The sequence below is a fragment of the Chaetura pelagica genome, unplaced genomic scaffold (genome assembly GCF_000747805.2).
Source record: "Chaetura pelagica isolate M959 unplaced genomic scaffold, ChaPel_1.0 scaffold271, whole genome shotgun sequence".
Taxonomy (NCBI): domain Eukaryota; kingdom Metazoa; phylum Chordata; class Aves; order Apodiformes; family Apodidae; genus Chaetura; species Chaetura pelagica.
In genome coordinates, this window is record NW_009952106.1 from 457,292 (window position 1) to 474,672 (window position 17,381).

Genomic DNA, 17,381 nt, shown 5'->3' on the forward strand with positions numbered 1-17,381 from the left:
ACTGATTCTTCCCTAAAACACAAGTTGTGTCCCACCAAGTTCTTTTTTTCTAAAACTGGTAATAGCACCTTATCCCCATAAAAGTCTACATGCATCTTTTGGCAACAATCATATTCTGTATCCTTGTAATTTAATCAGTTGATCACTCAGCTCGCCCACTCAATAGTAATAAGCCATTGACCCTGTGGTTTCAGACTGGATCAATGCTATGCTTAAGTTTTGGACAGCTGGAGGCCTTGTGTGCAAATAGAAAGAAACTCTCTTAACTCACTTTAGATGTGATGAATTTTTCCTCTGATATGTTGATTACATTAGCAGATTGCTTTCCCTAGAAACCTTTGTCCAACAGCCTGCAGGCGATGAGCAGCAGATGCTTAAGTTTCTTGCTGGAGATGGCACACTTAAGCCGCTTGCTTGGGTATTTGAGGGTTTTCAGGCATATTATACAGTTCACTGTTCTTACACTGATTCACCTGCAGAAATCCTAGCTGAATGTGGCCTGACAAGTGGCAGGATAGACACTGCTGCCTACTGTGCCTCCACTGCTGATGCTGTTGGCCGGACACTTCAGAGGTTTCATACTGCTGTCTCTCTGGACATACAAATGTTCCAACCTCCAGCGCTCCCAGCTTTTCCGAAACTCCATCTGAACCTAACAGAAGCAAAGAGGAAAACAAATAAATTAATGTAGAACTAATTAGGTCTTTAAAATACTCCATTAGACAAGCAAAAGGAAAAAAATAAAAATATCATACTACTGAAAAAAAGCTGCCAAGGCTTTCAACTTGCAATATTACTGCTTCAAATTATCCAGTTATCTCATTAGTCCTTTGTAGGGTATTTCATATTTAAAATAATGACAGCATTCACTTTTACTTGTAGAACTAAGGATCTTTTATGCACTAAGAAATCTAATCTTCATTATTTTATTTTAAATTGTATTCAGCTGCAGTACTGAATGCTCTACCAGTACTAACAATTAAGTTCATTTTGCTTATCAGCCATGAAATGACTGAAAAGTCTGGCTTCTTCTTCAATGCTGTCACCAACGGTATTCTTAAGAGTTCTGTTTTGACTTCTGATTTGATTTAAACAGTATTATGTATTGGATTATTTTTGTTTCTTGAATATTTCCAGGTTTTTTATTCCCTACAAAAATTAAGATGTACTTGGAATTGAAAAAACAACAGTCAAGCAAGTCAAAGACTGTACTTCTCTGCACCTCTTCCCTCCCTGTTTTAAAGTATCAATTACAATATTGCATTCCAGATACTAGCTCTTTTTAAAACTATAAAATATGCTTATCCAGTCACTTGTTCTGGGTTAAGCTGGGTAACCTTTGTAATCATTTGGAAGCTTATCCGCAGTCTTGTAACTGCTAAGCAAGACAGAATTTAGATCTTCCTGTTCCATGGGCAAAGTTGTTGCCATTTGACTGCAGTAAGAATCTCCATTAGCTTTTAACACATAAGGCAGAGGACATAAAATTGGACCTTTTTAACTCTAGAAACAGGCAGGAGTGCAACTACAGTAATCAATTAATTACAGTATGTACTTCAGCCTGGAAGTAAGTTCACTAACAGGTAGGTGACTCAAGTAAGCCTTCTCTGGAAAGTTCCTTTTTGTTGTTTTTTAGGGTCTGGTACTGACCACCAAGAGACTAAACAGATTGATGGCAGTTCCAGCACAGGCTTGTCATCATACCCAGGCTGCTGAAACCTAGGGTGAAGTGGACATGCATTGTGATAGGAAGGAGGGAAAAAGAAGAGATGAGACTACAGAGAATGAATCCTGAACCAGCTTAAGCTAATTCTGGTGGAAAGAGGCAGCATCTCTGTGGTTTAGAATATTTCTTACAGAAAGCAACACTAGCTGCAGAAAAACTGGTCATATTAAGCCCAGGTCACTTTGCAAAGAACATTGGTGATAACATGCAACTTGATGAGATCCTGCTGTTGGCTTCAGAGCAATATCAGAAAATCCAGAATCTTTCAGGTGAGATATGACTGAAATGTGAACATATTTTAATGTTTTTCCATAAGTGGGTACCAGAGAAGGACATTAGTATCACTTCTGGCTTAATTTCTACTCTTGAACTGGCACCAAGATTTGCAAAAAACCTTTCATTTTGTATGGTTGAAGAAAAAGAAAAGGAGTCAGTGAGTGACAGACAAAAATTAAAATATGGACCATAATGCAAACAGGGATAGTCTTTGGGCACTTATAGTCTGTCAGAAGAAAAACAGTTTAACATGTAGTTTAGCAAAAAGTTCTCATATGGCTTAGAAAATAAATAGAAGAGACTTGACCTAATAAAACTTCACATGGTCTTATTTTATGGATGGTGATGACTGCACTTGACAAAATCTTTCTCCCTTCTTTTAAAAAAGAGTTGGAACAAACAATTCATCCTAGATTGTCTGTCAGCTTTCTGGTGGTTAGATTTCATTACTTATATTACAAAGGCAAGAGACCTATAGCAACAAGAGATTTGGAGGACCTCTTAGAAATGCAGAGACGCTACTTCACAGTAAGTTCCCTCACATGAAATAAACCAGCCTGCTTTAGGGTTTGTAATAAAGTTTAGGCTATGGTGAAACTTTGCCTGTGTATTACATAAAGGAAATTATTGGGCATTACTCAGAGGTCTGGCTGCAGCTGCACAGGGGATGTGAATCAAAGGAAATACATGATGCAGCAGCAGACGGTGCTGCATTTCAGGATTAAAGTACACCTGTAAAGCTGTACAAGAGATTTGAAACAAATATTCTCTAAATTCATGCTTGAGCAAAGCCTGCTGCTACCCACCTCTGACTTTCATAAGCAGCACAATTAACACATTCGCTTAAACAAAATCTTACCCACAAGTTACAAAGTCAACAGCCTCATGCAGGGCTTCACTCAGGATGCCTGCTGCTTTTCTGTTGATTCCAGCCTGGCTACACAAGTAGAACATTTTTCCATTGATTCCAATTCCTTGGTGAGGTCCAACTCTCAATAAGTCAGCATGCCATGTTTAAAAGTTGATTTAGCATGAGTGTAAAACACATTGATATGTGGTAAACTTAACAATGTGCTACCAAATTAGTGGTGTTTGCTTCCCTTGCAAACCTGGCTGCTGAATGCGTACTAATCGTCACTTAGAAGGTAGCATGAGATTCCTGCAGTACTGAAACACTGCAATACACTTTTCCCCCAACAAGGCTGGGATTCAGCAGAAGTTGCAGAAAATGGTCCTTGCAATCAATTAAGTCAAAGCCCTGGCTACATTTCTTCTGGGCCTGTGGAAGAGCTCACTATGATGATGTCTTCAAGTAGCTGGACCACAGGGAAAGCAAATTAGACCAAACTGTACGAGCATTAACCGAGAGGGCATCCCAGCCTCACCAGCCAGCTGAGTTCTCAGAATAAAACAGGCTCTACTTCCACATTCACTAAAACAAGCAAATAAAAAGCACTATGAGACATATTAAGAAGAGCAGCTATAATTCTTAATAAAATAAGTGCTCCAGCAGAGCAAACTGTACAATTGTGAGCAAGACAACTTGCAAGATTTCATGTGTACATATAGTGGATGTAAATTATACTGCCTGAATTCCTTCCAACACCATTTGTCTGAGAAGTTATCTTGTGTAGCTGTGCAGAAAAGGGTGTGTAAAAAAGTAAAAGCCCTGAACAAGGACAATTTAGCAGTTCAAGACCATTTTCAATTTCCTTTCTTATACTGGATGCTGATAAGGCAAATTGGAACAACTAGTGTCTCTCTTACCTCATTATTGATGAAACAGTAGAGAATTGCAACCATCAGTCCCTGAAATAAAAAAAAAAAAAGAAGAGCAGTGAGCAGAGCAGTTCCCTTGCTTTGCCAAACAAACTTGCAGAGGGCTAGAGGCTCCACACAGGCATGTCCCATCCAAGACTGAAAGATGGAGACAATCTGTGTCTCTGTCAGCTCTGATGGCAGAGGTTTGAGCAAACTGTATGTCAAAGCACACGATCTTAGGGAAAAGGAGTTACTGTTTTCTTCCTGTTCTTTTTCCCCATCTTTTTCCTTACCTGGTTTCAAGTTCTAAACACTCCATAACTGAAAATTCAGTGTTCTTAAATACAGCTCTGTGCTTGATAAACAAGGAATGAGCAGGTGAGCAGGGAAACTAGAATAATGATTCCCTCAGACAAGGAGACTTTTTTGAAATGGCTTTAACCTAAGGCAATAGCTAAATAAAAATCACAGTAAACCTACATCCTTCTCACATGCAGTTACAGCTGTAGACAGCTATCTCTCACAGCAAAGATTTTCCAAGCAGTATCAAAAACACTGGAGAAAGCAAAAAAATTGCTTTCAGCAACGCCATTATATAATTAACAGGAAATCAGAGACAATTTCACTATTGCCTTGAGGTGTCCCACTGGAAGCAGAATTTAAGACATTGAAAATAAGAGTATGTGACATTAACATTTAATCTGGCTAGTAAAAATTACTCCTCATACTTTCCCATCCCCTAATATTCTGTGCTAAGCTGAGAAATATAAAGAACAGGGAACATGCAACGTATGAGAGAAAAAGCAGGACCCCAAACAACAGTAAAAAAAATAAAATCTTTTATCCACATGAGTGCAGTGTGAGCATTACCTGGAAAGAAGCAAAGGAGAGTTCAGTAAAAAGCTTCACAAAGCGCAGCATCCCTCTGGCATGCTCATCAGTAATAAAGGCAAAGATGACTTCATGGGTCCCCAGCAGTGGGATCAGAGTCAATGTAGATTTGGCCAGCCTATGATCACAAAGAAAGGAAAAAACAATGCCAGTGAGTAGATATGATCACTGGGAGTCACTGTTCCTGCGGTCTTCTGACACACTGTCAACTTTGGTAAGTTACTGCACCCCTTTGTGTCACAGCGTCCTCCTCCAGACGCTGCAGGAAAAAAAAGCCTCAAAATAACTTTAGTAGGTTTCAACATTTAACTGCCCCTGCCACTCCACTGCAGACCATTTCCAGTTGAGAGCAAAACTGCATATTCAGCTACTGGCTGTGTTTCACCTGGAAAATCTTTTCCCAAACTCAGGAGGAGGCCATGTGCTTTCTTGTACCTGAGATGTCTTCTTGTGTATCCTTTTCCCCATGTGTATGTGGGAAAGATGACCAAAACCTGCCTTGTTGATGGTCTGAAAGAAATAATCTATCAGTAAAGAATCCTTTAAAAATACCTTGGCAAAGGGAAGAGCACTTGCTATTCCTTCCCACCTCTGTGTGTTAAATCTTCAAAACATTGTAACTAACCATAACAGCAGAACACTTTATATAAGCAGTTAAACTGTCTTAAAATGAGTGATGACTCCATGTTTTAAATGGCAAGTTCAAAAACTTATCTACCAAAGGAAAAAAGACATACCAGCCTGAAATAGAATATTTTTTGCCTGTGAGAGAGCAATGCTCAGGGATATATCAACAGGAAAACATTCCAAGAATGATCCTTAGCTCTCTCTTGATAGACATGCAGGCTAGCCACCCAACAGGACAATGAAAAATGCCTGAGCCTCACATAGGAGTTTATAGGGCTATCCTGTGCCACAGAACCTATTAACATCTCACAACAACCTGTCTTGAGACAATTCAGTAGATAAAAAATCGCACAGCTAGCAGGGCTGTCAGCACTTAGTAGATCCGGTGTGCCCTAGAGCTTTTGGCTGCTATTTTGAATCATGTAATCGTTTAGGTCGGAAGGGACCTTTGGAAGTCTCTGGTCCAACTCCAGTTCACAGCAGGCTACCCAGGGCTGTGGCCAGCCAAGTTTTAACTATCTCCAAGGTCCTTCACAGCCCCTCTCGGCCTCTCTTTCAACATCAAGACCACTCTTACTGTACGGGTTTTTTTCAACTCTGACATGCAATTGGAATTTCTCTTGCTGTAACTTGTAACCTGTGCCCCTTGCCCTTTCACTGTGCACCTCTGAAAAGACCCTAGCTCCATCTTCTGAATAACCACTATTAGGAAACAGAAGACTGCAAATAAACTCTTGCTTAGTCTTCTGTTCTCCAGCCTGAATAAACCTAGTTTTCAGCACTGAATTCCATGTCACCTGGTCTAGCCCCTGAATGAGCTTGGTGCAAAATTGATGCAAGTCCCATAGGGGTGGAGGGACACAATACTATGTCTTTCTGTACTGGAGAGCCTCAACCTGGACACCAAAAGTCTCACAAGTGCTGAATGCAGGGGATTGGCCACATTCCTCGACCTTCTGATGATGTTTTTGCTAGTGCAGCACAGTATGCAGTCACCCTATGCTGTCACAAAGATGGACTGATAAATCAGGTTCAACCTGTTGTCCTCCAGCACCCCTGGGTCTACTGTTAAGTTGCTTTTGCCCCAGGCAGTGCCAATCCTGTACTGCTGCATGGGTTTACTAAATACCAAGTGCAAGGCTCCTCTAAGCCCACCCACTGGCCTGCCAATGTCCTTGATACACAACCACCAAGGGACAGTGAATCAAAGCAACTACTGAAATCAGTTTATACATGCAGGTAAACAGAAATGCAGATCTCTAGTGGTTCTAGGCAGACCATTGCATTAGGGGATAGGAAGCTTGTTTAAATGAACAGTTTACTAGTTATTCTTGTGATGGAGGCTCTGCTCCACCACCACCTGCCTGAGATAGAGGTAAAAGCAGGATGCTGATGCTGAATTGGCTCTGTAGACACTGCCTGGTTAAAATAAGGGAGCTATATATGCATACAGCAATTCTCTAGCTCATTTAATGAAAGTGAATTGTTCTAGATGGTTTACTTGAAGAGCTCTGCCTTCAACAGGGAGTCATGCAGAGTGCTATGAAAAGGCTCGCTGGGTAATTAAGACCTCCTTAAAGAAAACCTCTTCCATGGACAAGAAAGAAGTTTCTTTGCAACTCCAACTCTATAGAGAAGGGTTTTACTGCCTTACTGAGCAGTGAGCTCTCTCTTAATCAAATTAATGGGAAACAGAAGAGAAGCGAAGGAAAGATTAGCCAGAGAGCAAAACCACTTTTCTCCTTTCTATCCACAAATATATCTAAGCTAGTGACTTTCTAGGGTAACTAGACTGGCCCTTGTTTACAATAACATATTCTAACATAGCAATTCTGTCTTCACCCAAAATGTTTTTCCAGTCCCTTTGAGCAGAAAATAAGGGAGGAAAAAAATTTCTCATACAGGAATCTCTGACTACTGGGCCTGTTATCATCAGAAATATACCAATGAACTGAACTGTCTTGGATAAAAGACTTTCACAAAGTTGCTGGCTATAACCACCAATATCTGGTCAAACCACCAAGACTACAGTCATCATCAGTGAAGAAGGCTCTGTTGCTGGGTAAATCCTTTTCTGATAAAGCTTTTCTGTTTACACAGCCAATACCTGAACATGCAACATGAGGAAATGAATGTAAATGCACCTCTGAGAAATGGTTCACCTGCATCAAACCTTTCTGCTGCTTGCAGAAGTCATGAGGACAAGGGCTTTCTCCCTTTACAGAATAAATTCAGTCAGAATTTTAAATGGCTTCAAGCCATCAGAATCAGAAAATACACCCTTCCCTAAACCCCCTTCCAAAGTAGGCATGAAATCAAAGCCTACAGTTCATTAAAATTATTCCCTTTCTCTGCTTTGAGCTCTAAACATGTGAAGTAAAGAAGTTAGGCAAAGTTAGGCAACATACAAGGCAACTCTCTACTCTGATGAGAATGCACCAAAATACATGCTGTGTCTAGCTTAGAAGGCTGCAGTATTGAGATACACCACTTCAAACTAGCTAAGTCAACTGCCAATAGGAGTCCAGCTACCACAGCATGTAGCTCTACACTGGTCTATACAACAGTGAACTTGTTATTTCTACATTATTTTTCAGACTTCAATACAAAACTATTCTTCAAGATTTAGAAGTGAAGGCTGTGACCATGAATCTTATCAAGGTGATTAAATAATGGGAGGAATATAAACACAGACAGCCTACAAAATAAAAACTAAGCATTTCTGTGACAACCATGACATCTCTTTTGAAACATCCTATGCATTCAAGATTTAAAATTTGTTCCAATACTAACTTGCAAGAAGAACAAAAAGCAACACTCAAAATGACCCCTGTCTTGAGCTTTTTATCTATGATTCATTTTTTTCAAATTAGGATAGGACAGACTATTTCAGTTGGAAGGGACCTACAATGATCATCTAGCTCAACTTAGAATCATAGAATCATTAAGGTTGGAAGGGACCTTAAAGATCACCAAGGTCCAACTTCCCTGCCATGAGCAGGGACCCCTACCACTAGACCAGGTTGCACAAAACCTCGTCCAACCTGGCCTTGAAAACGTCCAGGGATGGGGCATCAACAACCTCCCTGGGCAACCCATTCTAGTTCCTCACCACCCTTGTAGTGAAGAATTTCTTCCTAATATCTAATTAAATCTCCCCTATCTCTGTTTAAAACCATTACCCCTTGTCCTATCACTATCTTCTCTGATGTAAAGCCCCTCCCCAGCTTTCCTGTAGCCCCTTCAGTGTACTGGAAGGCCACTATAAGGTCTCCCCAGAGCCTTCTCTTCTCTAGACTGAACAGCCCCAACTCTCTCAGCTTGTCTTCACAGCAGAGGTGCTCCAGGCCTTTGATCTTCTTGGTGGCCTTTCTCTGGACCCTCTCCAACAGATCTATATGTACTTCTTGACCACTTGAGGGCTGACCAAAACTCAAAGTATGTTAAGCGCATTGTCCAAATGCATCTTAAACACTGACATGTTTAGGGCCTTGACCACCTCTCCAGAAGGCCTTTTCCAGTGTTTGATCACCTTCTTCGTAAAGAAATGCTTCCTAATGTGCTGTCTAAACATTCCCTGCCACAGATTTGAATCTTTCCCATGTGTATCACTGGATACCAAAGAGAAGAGCTCGGCACCTCCCTCTCCACCTCATCTCCTCAGGAAGCTACTGACAGCAATGAGTTTGCCCATCAGCCTCCTTTTCTCCAAACCTGACAAGGCCAAAGTTTAGCCCCTCCTCACAGCACATGCTTCCAACCCTGCCCTGGTTTCAGGAGACTTTTCTGGGGACTGATTGTCCAAGCAGTCATATCAATGGGTGACACCACATCTGGGCAGTACTAAGGGCCTGTAATCTTTAACTACCTTTGTCAATCAACTTTTTTCATGCACCTTCTTGTCTACTTCGATTTGGATGGGCACAAAAAGTGTGAGACCACCATATTACATACCTGCATTTTATGTCAGTTTTGCACATCAAATTAGCCTGTAGTTTGGAGATGATGATGCATATAACTCTGATAAAGATCAGGAAATTTACCTGGAGAAATAAAAGAAGGATTTTATATCATCATCAAGAAACACATTTGCATAAGTGTTGCATTGTGTATGTGTGTGTAGGTCCCTGTGCATCCTGCTACTCTGCAGCTGAAGAATTCCATGGAACTCAACTCCTTCCTAAGGAGCTGTGCTCTAAATATATCCTCTGTGAATGCACAAATTATCTTTGAAAATACAGGAAGTTCACTAAACAAAGCAAGGGGAGCTTACCTTAATCTCTGGGGAGTGGGACACAGTAAAGGTATGGGCTGTCCCATTTGCCTTGTCTGGAGGCCTGAGACTGACACAGTATTGTGGCTGCAGAATGTATAATTTTTTCCACAACGTCACACAATTTGTCGCTCTTTTGTAGCCCAGTACCTGGAATATTATCTTCTGCCTCCCTGTACTACATGCCATAGCTTTCTGCACACAGGAGAGTTAACTAGATTGCTGTTGTGTTACCACGTGCTGCCACTATAACTTGACAGCGCGTGGCCAAATTAAACCAAGAAAAAGCAAGTTGGGAATTCCAGTGACAGAAACCAATTTGGTTTCATAAAATCACATTTCTGAATGAAAATGTCAATACCCTCGAAGGTTATTAGCCTTTGGACATGCAGAACAGCCATGTGCACATCTGCTCTTTGTACTGTATCATGCCCTGTTCTCATGGACATCTGCCAGCTCACTGTACATGCCCCATACTCACCCCAATGGCAATGAGAATGGGCAGTCTGATGATCAGCCAGTAATTCATGTTATAATTTCTTGCCCAGCAACTAGGAAGAGATGGCAAAAAGAAGGAGACAGGAAGGAAAAGTTTCAGTACATTACAAAAATCTCCTGCTTTTCATTCTGTCACAGCAATGCAGATGGAAAACAATATCGAGGACTAGATACCAGGAAAGCACATCATGCTCACATGGAAACAGATGCAGTTGCTTCTTAGAAACACTGAATGCTTTGTGCTACTGCAGGTATCATAATCCAACAGGATACTACTCTCCTGGCTTCCTTGTCCACTAATGGCTAGCTCTCCTTCACAATTTGGTATGAATTATGATCAATTAATTGTGAAGATTTGCTCCATTAAAACCAAGGTCAAATTTGTTGTGACTGAAAGGAGAAGAGGGGAAATCTGAGTCAGACCTTTCCTGACTGATTCCTATCCTCTTCTTTCTGCATTATTTTTTATTACTCTTCAGTCTCCAATGTCAGAAAATATTATTATTTAACTGTTTGTTCATTCTTTGTCCCATTACCTACCATTACTCTTCTCATATCAATAGATCAGTCATCTATTTATTTGTCCTTATTTTCAAATAGAACCTACCGATTTCAACCAGGAGAAAGCAATTAAGGCAGCAAACTCTGGTTTCTTCAGTGTATATGTACCGGTTTCAGGCCCAAGGGGAGTTTTAGAAGTTATAAGTAAAATCAAAGATGGAAGCAATAGTTTCCACCTTTTGTTGGCCAGCTGACAAGTAACATGCTGCAGACAATATAATACTTCATTCTCCCTGTAAGTGTCATTGACACTTTTCAAATTCCTGTGTCCTTCAGCAATGTTGGAGAACAATCACAAGAAAAGTGATGCCTGAAAGCCACGGTTTAGACCATGGGTGAGAAGTGAACTTTACACTAGGAGTTTTATACATGCAGTTCTTTTAGATCCCATCCTGGCCACAACCAGCCACCTCTGACTGTATAATGGGCCATGTGTGTGCACAATGGTCTAGGGCTTGGGGCAGTGTTCAAATGTCACTTTACTTATTGCTGCAGCGACAATATTCTTATTATTTCTATGAAATAACTTTGTTAGCCTCCTGCCATATTGCTCAGCATTACTCAAAAGCAACAGTCATCAGTAAAGCCAGCAGGTTGCTGAGCTACACAGGTTGCAAAACAAGCTATGAAACAGCACTAAAGAAAATGCAGGTTCCTTCACAAAAAAAAAGTTTATCTTCATCTCTAAATCTCATATGTCAAAATACATATATATGCTCAATTTTCCTTCAGGTTGCTCAATAGGCCTGTGAAACTCGAGTACTGTGTAGAGTTCTGGGCCTCTCGCTTCAAGAAGGATATTGAGGTGCTGGAGCAGGTCCAGAGAAGAGCAACAAGACTGGTGAAAGGACTAGAGGGAAAGTCTTATAGGGATAGGCTGAGGGAGCTGGGGTTGTTCAGCCTGGAGAAGGGGAGACTCAGCAGGAATTACTGACAGGGTGAGAGGGCATGGCCTGAAGCTGCACCAGGGGAGGTTTAGGTTGGATATTAGGAAGCACTTCCTCACAGCAAGGGTGATCAGACATTGGAATGGCCTGCCCAGGGAAGTAGTAGAGTCACCATCCCTGGAGGTATTTAAGGAAAGACTGGATGTGGCACTTAGCACCATGGTCTAGCTGATGTGGTGGTGTTAGGTCATACGCTGGAGTTGATGATCTTAAAGGTTTTTTCCAGCCTTGGTGATTCTATGATTCAGCTTGGGTGATGCTGGTGGAAAGTAAACCCTTCCCAACCTCGTAATGGGACAGTTCACTACAGAGAAACTAGCAAATGGTGTAGCATGTGGTAGGGATTCATGCTACAACACCTCACCCACATGCAGTCACATACCAGAGAGAGGAAAGTGAAGCAGTTTGGCTGTGGCAATTCCATATTGCTTTGCAGGTGCTGCAAGCCTGACAAGAGCTCAGGATTTAATTTTTCCTTTCAATTTCAATTTAATGCATATAACAGGTACATTATCACAACCAGCAGCTCCACAACGTACAATTTAATTGTATTTTAGATTCTGGAGGCAAAAAGAGGTATATGCATTGTGTGCAGGCAGGGTACCTGAGCTGGAATCTCTTCTTAACTGGTACATGTGACTAGGAGCCTTTAAAATGTGTTTTATTTGAACCCCTTCAAGACCAGCATGGCTGGAAGAAGAGTTCTGATTTCTGACTAGTTGCAGTGGAAGCAAAGGTCATTTTAAAATTTCATGATATTGGTGGAGACTGAGATTCTTAACATTAACTCTGCTACATTTCTTTGTATATTGATTTGCTTCCTGTAGCACAGAGCAGTTTTAGCTACTTTTAAATTTATACAAATATGTGCAATAAAAATGCCATTACAACCCAATTAAAGTGTCAAGGCAAATAAAGTGTCCAGAAAATAAAACTGATAGATCGGCATGTGACTTGTTGTCCATCTGTGCTTTCTGGGACTGCCACACTGATAAATACATCAACATCTATTGTGTTGGGGTCTATCACTGCAGTTTGCTTAACACCACTCAGAAGATGCTTGGCAACTAATAGCTTCAGAGGTGTGAATGAGAATTGGTCCAGTGAAACAAATGCTACTTGAAAGTTTTTGCATTTGCTTGCTGATCTGGTATTCTTTCTAAAAATTAAAACACCAATTTCTTTACCTTGAGCGGGTACAGCTGAATGGCTCCATTTTTAAAAGAGGTTGTAGGCTGTCTTGCTCCCATAATTATTTGCAGATAGAAACTAAGACATTTAAGTATCAGGTCTCTAGGCACAGTCTAATAACTAAGAAGCACAGTTTGCCTTTAATTTTATTTGTAATCTAGACAAAAACCCTGTCAGCAGCTCACTTTTCTAAAACACCAACTGCTTTCTAAAGAGTCTATGCTTACACATGTAAGGAAAGAAGCAGCCAGTCTGCAAGTGAGCCTTGCAAACTTCAGTCTTTCATTCAAATGGCTACGTTCACAGGACTGCCTCAAATTCCCAGCCCTGACCGCATTTACTTCAGCTATTCCTCATAGCCAGGGAAGTAGTTAAGTCACAAATTAAATTTACAGCCTGCTGCACACCCATGGTGACAGCACTATGGCAAACAGCATGAAAGATATCCCTGGCTGCTCCAGCAAATGCCTGCCCAAGGCACAGAAATCTTGCCTTTCAGGGAAGCTGCTGCACATGGTTATTTATTGCTGTATTTTACAAATATTTATACAAGATTTAGAAGATTCAATAAGGTGCAAAATTGTCCCTTTTAAGGTCCGCTGAAGGCAGAGAGTGACAGTTTTCTTTAATAGAAAACATAAATCAGCTCTGAGCACCACATAATGCAGGAGGCTCAGCATGAACACTTTGAATACATTTTATACACCAATGGGAAGATACGCCCATGGAACATCTCACAGGCCACATGGTCTGTATAATTCTGATAGTTTCAACAAAACTTGCAATACCTCAGCACGGTCACAATCTTCTTACAAAATATTATCAAGTCAACCAAGTCAGAAAATCCTAGCATTGCTTAAGCCAGAAAAGGCAGCTATGACTGAACTGGTTCAGTTCTGTGAAAGACACTAAAAAAATGCCAGTTCTTAATACTCATGAACACCAGAAAAGTCTGGGGTTGCTCTGACTACACTGAATTTTCACATTGCAGCAGCTTTCCAGAAAGGACTGTGTGTGGAGTGGGGAAGAGAAATAAATAGGAAAAAAAAGAAAAAAGGACACTCTACAAAAGTGCTGGCTGGGTTGTTTGGAAGCTACGAGGAAGACCCAATAAATAGTACATTACAAATAAAAAGGAAATTAAGTTATTTCTTTAATCACATAGAAGACTACCCAAATATTTCCAAGCAGCTACTCCACTAAGAAGCAGCCACTTTACTAAGAAGCAGCCACTTTCCTCCCTTTTTTAAAAACAAAACAAAACCAAAAAACTCTAATGGTACATAAAACATATATAAAGGCAATTTTTCAGAACAGCCACTACTATCAAAGTGGACAAAAAGTATTTTGAGCTTTGCAGCAGTCTTGTGTGTGGTATAGTTGACTTCAGCAAGACTAACGTACGCAGACAGAGAATGTGTCTTTATTTTAAGAAGATCTAAATAACGGAAGGTTAAACAAGAACAGGCTATCACATCTGCTGCTAGGCATAAGCTAACCACTACAAATTGCAGGCAGAATCCTGTGGGAAGTTTTTGCCTTCCTCTGAAGCATAACTGTAAAGGCTGCTGCCAAAGGCACAGTATCAGCAGCGATCTTGGTTGAGTATGATGACTTCTACTGTTGATACTCTAAGTACAGAAAAACAAAACATACCTTTCCTTGACCTGCAAAAGGATAGATTCATTCAGACATGCAGAAAATTCTGATCAGAAAGAAACGTATGCTCCTTTCTGAAATGTTATGCAAGACCTTCAGACAAAACAGAAGCAATTATGTGAGGTTTCAGCACAATGCCAAAGCAAACCACACTGAACGGAAAGCAAACAATGACCTGCTGGTGCACACACACAGCACAAATGAGATAGCTAGAAAAATGAGAACTAAACCCACCCCTCATCTTCATAAAGGTACTTGACAGTTCCCCAGAGGATAACAAACAGCATTGGCACACCTGGGAAGAGAGGAGACAAGGTTGACACTGACATTAAGAGACAGGGAAAAACAGAGAGAAGGACAAATCCCCCAACATAATGATGAGCAACATAATTAACTGGTGGCAGGGTTGCAGCTCCTACCCAGCACAGATAGCTGTCCATGGTGGGAGGAGGAATCTAACCTGCAAGAAACGAATACATGAAACTCATTTTCTCTGGGCCCCCACCTACCTTCTAAAAGGCATGAAAAATGAACAGCAACAGATAATCACCCCCATACTCAGCCTACACCAGCTTTTCCATGGAAAGTTTCATGTAGGGGCCCTGGGAACAAAATTTTCGGAAGCTCTGGTAGCTTCTACATTCATGCTATAGAGGAGAGCAGTGCACTCTGACCCAAACCTTTCCATCCACATTTCTGCCCATGGGTCAGCTACCCTGTACTCAGGCAGCACCAAGGTCAGGTCAGCAGGACTGGAGCACACTCAGCCCCATGTACCCCAGGCGGCAAAGGGGAGTGTGGGCACATAACACGTAGCAAGTGTGCTCAGGCTTCCCCCACAGACAAGTTCCAACTTTGGGCTGCAATACTGGCATGGACTTGAGCAGGTGCAGCAAAGACAGCAGATGCATCTGGTCTTGAGAAGAGGCTTGGCCCTGCGCATGGTCCTAGAGCAGGCTGAGACACAATGAGCAGGATGAGGAATTTCTGCCTAAGGATGGATCAAGATGGTTTAATTCCTCTGTGTACATCCTTGGCAGGGTCCAATGCTGTCTGTACATTGCATAGGAAGGGCAACATTTAATGTGCTTTATTACTTTCTTAAGAACCAACTTGGTAAGGGACCATAAGAACATCAGTGAGTAGCAGTAAGCACTGCACAGAGCAAATACACAGTTCCTGACAGCAGAAGCCACAGGGAAATTGGTGATCTCTTGCAGTCTGAAAATTGACAAGCAGTATCTGGTAGTGGGTATTATCATTAAAAACATTCCCTCTTGTTGTACTGTTTTCTTTCTCTACTATCAAAACAGTTAAATACTACAGACATGAAAGACCAATTATTCTCCTTAAGCAGTAAAAAAATAGAAAAGCAGGAAAAAAATACCCATAACTAGAATAATAGCAAAGATAATGAATTAAAGAGAGATTTATGGTACAAGCAGTTGAATATATTCCATGGATGTACCTGATACTGAGAGTACACGATATTTTTGGAGCAAAGTTACTGAGAACTCTGTGCTGCTGTGATAGTAGCATATGAGATTAAGAACAGGGTCATTGCAAATCACTTTGAAATACAAATGAGCCTTTGATTCATAGAAACTAATTATAGTCTGAATGATTATTTTCTTGACTTTGCTGAGAATTAAGATACCTTAATAGGAAAGTTCCAGGGTAAGACATGAACACTGAGAGCACAAAGTATGCCTAAGGAGGCAACTGATATATCAAGTGATAACAATAAGGATTTGTGGGTATCTTCAGCTTCTGGATACATCAGAAATTTCTCCATATTTAATTGTATTACTTGACACTCGAATTGAGAATCTGTTACTAGTATTACATTTCAAAAGAGCCTAGCGAGAGATAAGTTGGTATTGTTGAACCACATCAGGATCCTGCTATGCAAACATTATGCAAATTAATAAGCAGCATGTACGAGGTGACTTGTTGAACACCCTCTGCCCGTTCCTACTTGTGATGCAGGCCCCTGGTGCCTTAGTGTTGCAACACCATCAGTCACATTATTTTCCATGCTAGCAGTACATATTTTAATCTGAGACACCAAGACTTAACAGTGCAATACATACATGCAAGCTCTGAACATCAGTGCAAATTCTACATGGATGCCAGCTGACAGAACACTCCCTAATCCACCTCAAGTGTGTAGAAGTCATTCACAAAAGCAAAAGAGCAAGTCTGTAGCATCTCTGCAGTAACTGCAGTTTGCAAGGATCACTGAGGCTCTCCATAGCTTAATTTACAATCTTGATACCTAATTAACCTGCATTAACTTGCACAAATGCAAATATCCTCAATCAAGAGAAATATGGCTGTCTCCTGCAGGCAGTGGAAGTGAACTGTATGCAGCTCCTTGAATAAACTCTACGGGTGACTACCATTCGTTAACAGAATCATCATTGTATTACAGTCCCAACCACCAGCTTTTTTGGTGCATGTGAGTTTCAAACCTACACTTCTGTCTCTTACTGCTACTACCCAAAGAATAACAGATGTTCAAGAAAAAACTTTACCCACTTGTCTGTACTGCATCACTGCTGAAAATGCCAAATACTGGAACAGCCTGCTTGTACCACCTTCTGCCATGTTAATTCTTGCAGGCTGATAACTGATGAAAAATCTTTGAACACTACATGGTGATAATGAAATCTGTCAAGTATACTAGGAAATAAGCATGCTGACAGCTCAGCTATTAAAGTTCAAGTGACAGGGGACAGGGCATCTCAGTTATGGGTTGTGGCAATAATATATATCATAGATGATGAGAAAGTAATGGAACTGCCAAATCAACATCTTAAGACCCCACTGCATGAATAAGCAGCAAGACCAATATATTTTCACTGTAACTTAAATATTCCACTCCTGCCAGATGTCTGCATAGTAAGAAAAAAAGTTGTAAAATAAAGCATTATCCAGATTGATAATAACATGGGGTAGGAGAAGAAAG

At 40.8% G+C, this 17,381-nt stretch overlaps 1 protein-coding gene across 1 annotated transcript in view; it reads right to left on the reverse strand.

The window, feature by feature from the left end:
• Positions 1-464: 464 nt before the first annotated feature.
• Positions 465-17,381, reverse strand: part of GLP1R (glucagon-like peptide 1 receptor) — a 54,219-nt gene continuing 37,302 nt past the window's right edge. Inside the window, exons 7-12 of the mRNA XM_010005988.1 lie at positions 14,645-14,705; positions 10,036-10,105; positions 9,236-9,324; positions 4,634-4,772; positions 3,770-3,811; positions 465-652 (exon numbers count right to left, since the gene is read on the reverse strand). Of these exons, the coding sequence (XP_010004290.1) occupies positions 485-652; positions 3,770-3,811; positions 4,634-4,772; positions 9,236-9,324; positions 10,036-10,105; positions 14,645-14,705 (569 nt within the window). The 3' untranslated portion in view covers positions 465-484. The remainder of the gene's footprint in view (positions 653-3,769; positions 3,812-4,633; positions 4,773-9,235; positions 9,325-10,035; positions 10,106-14,644; positions 14,706-17,381) is intronic.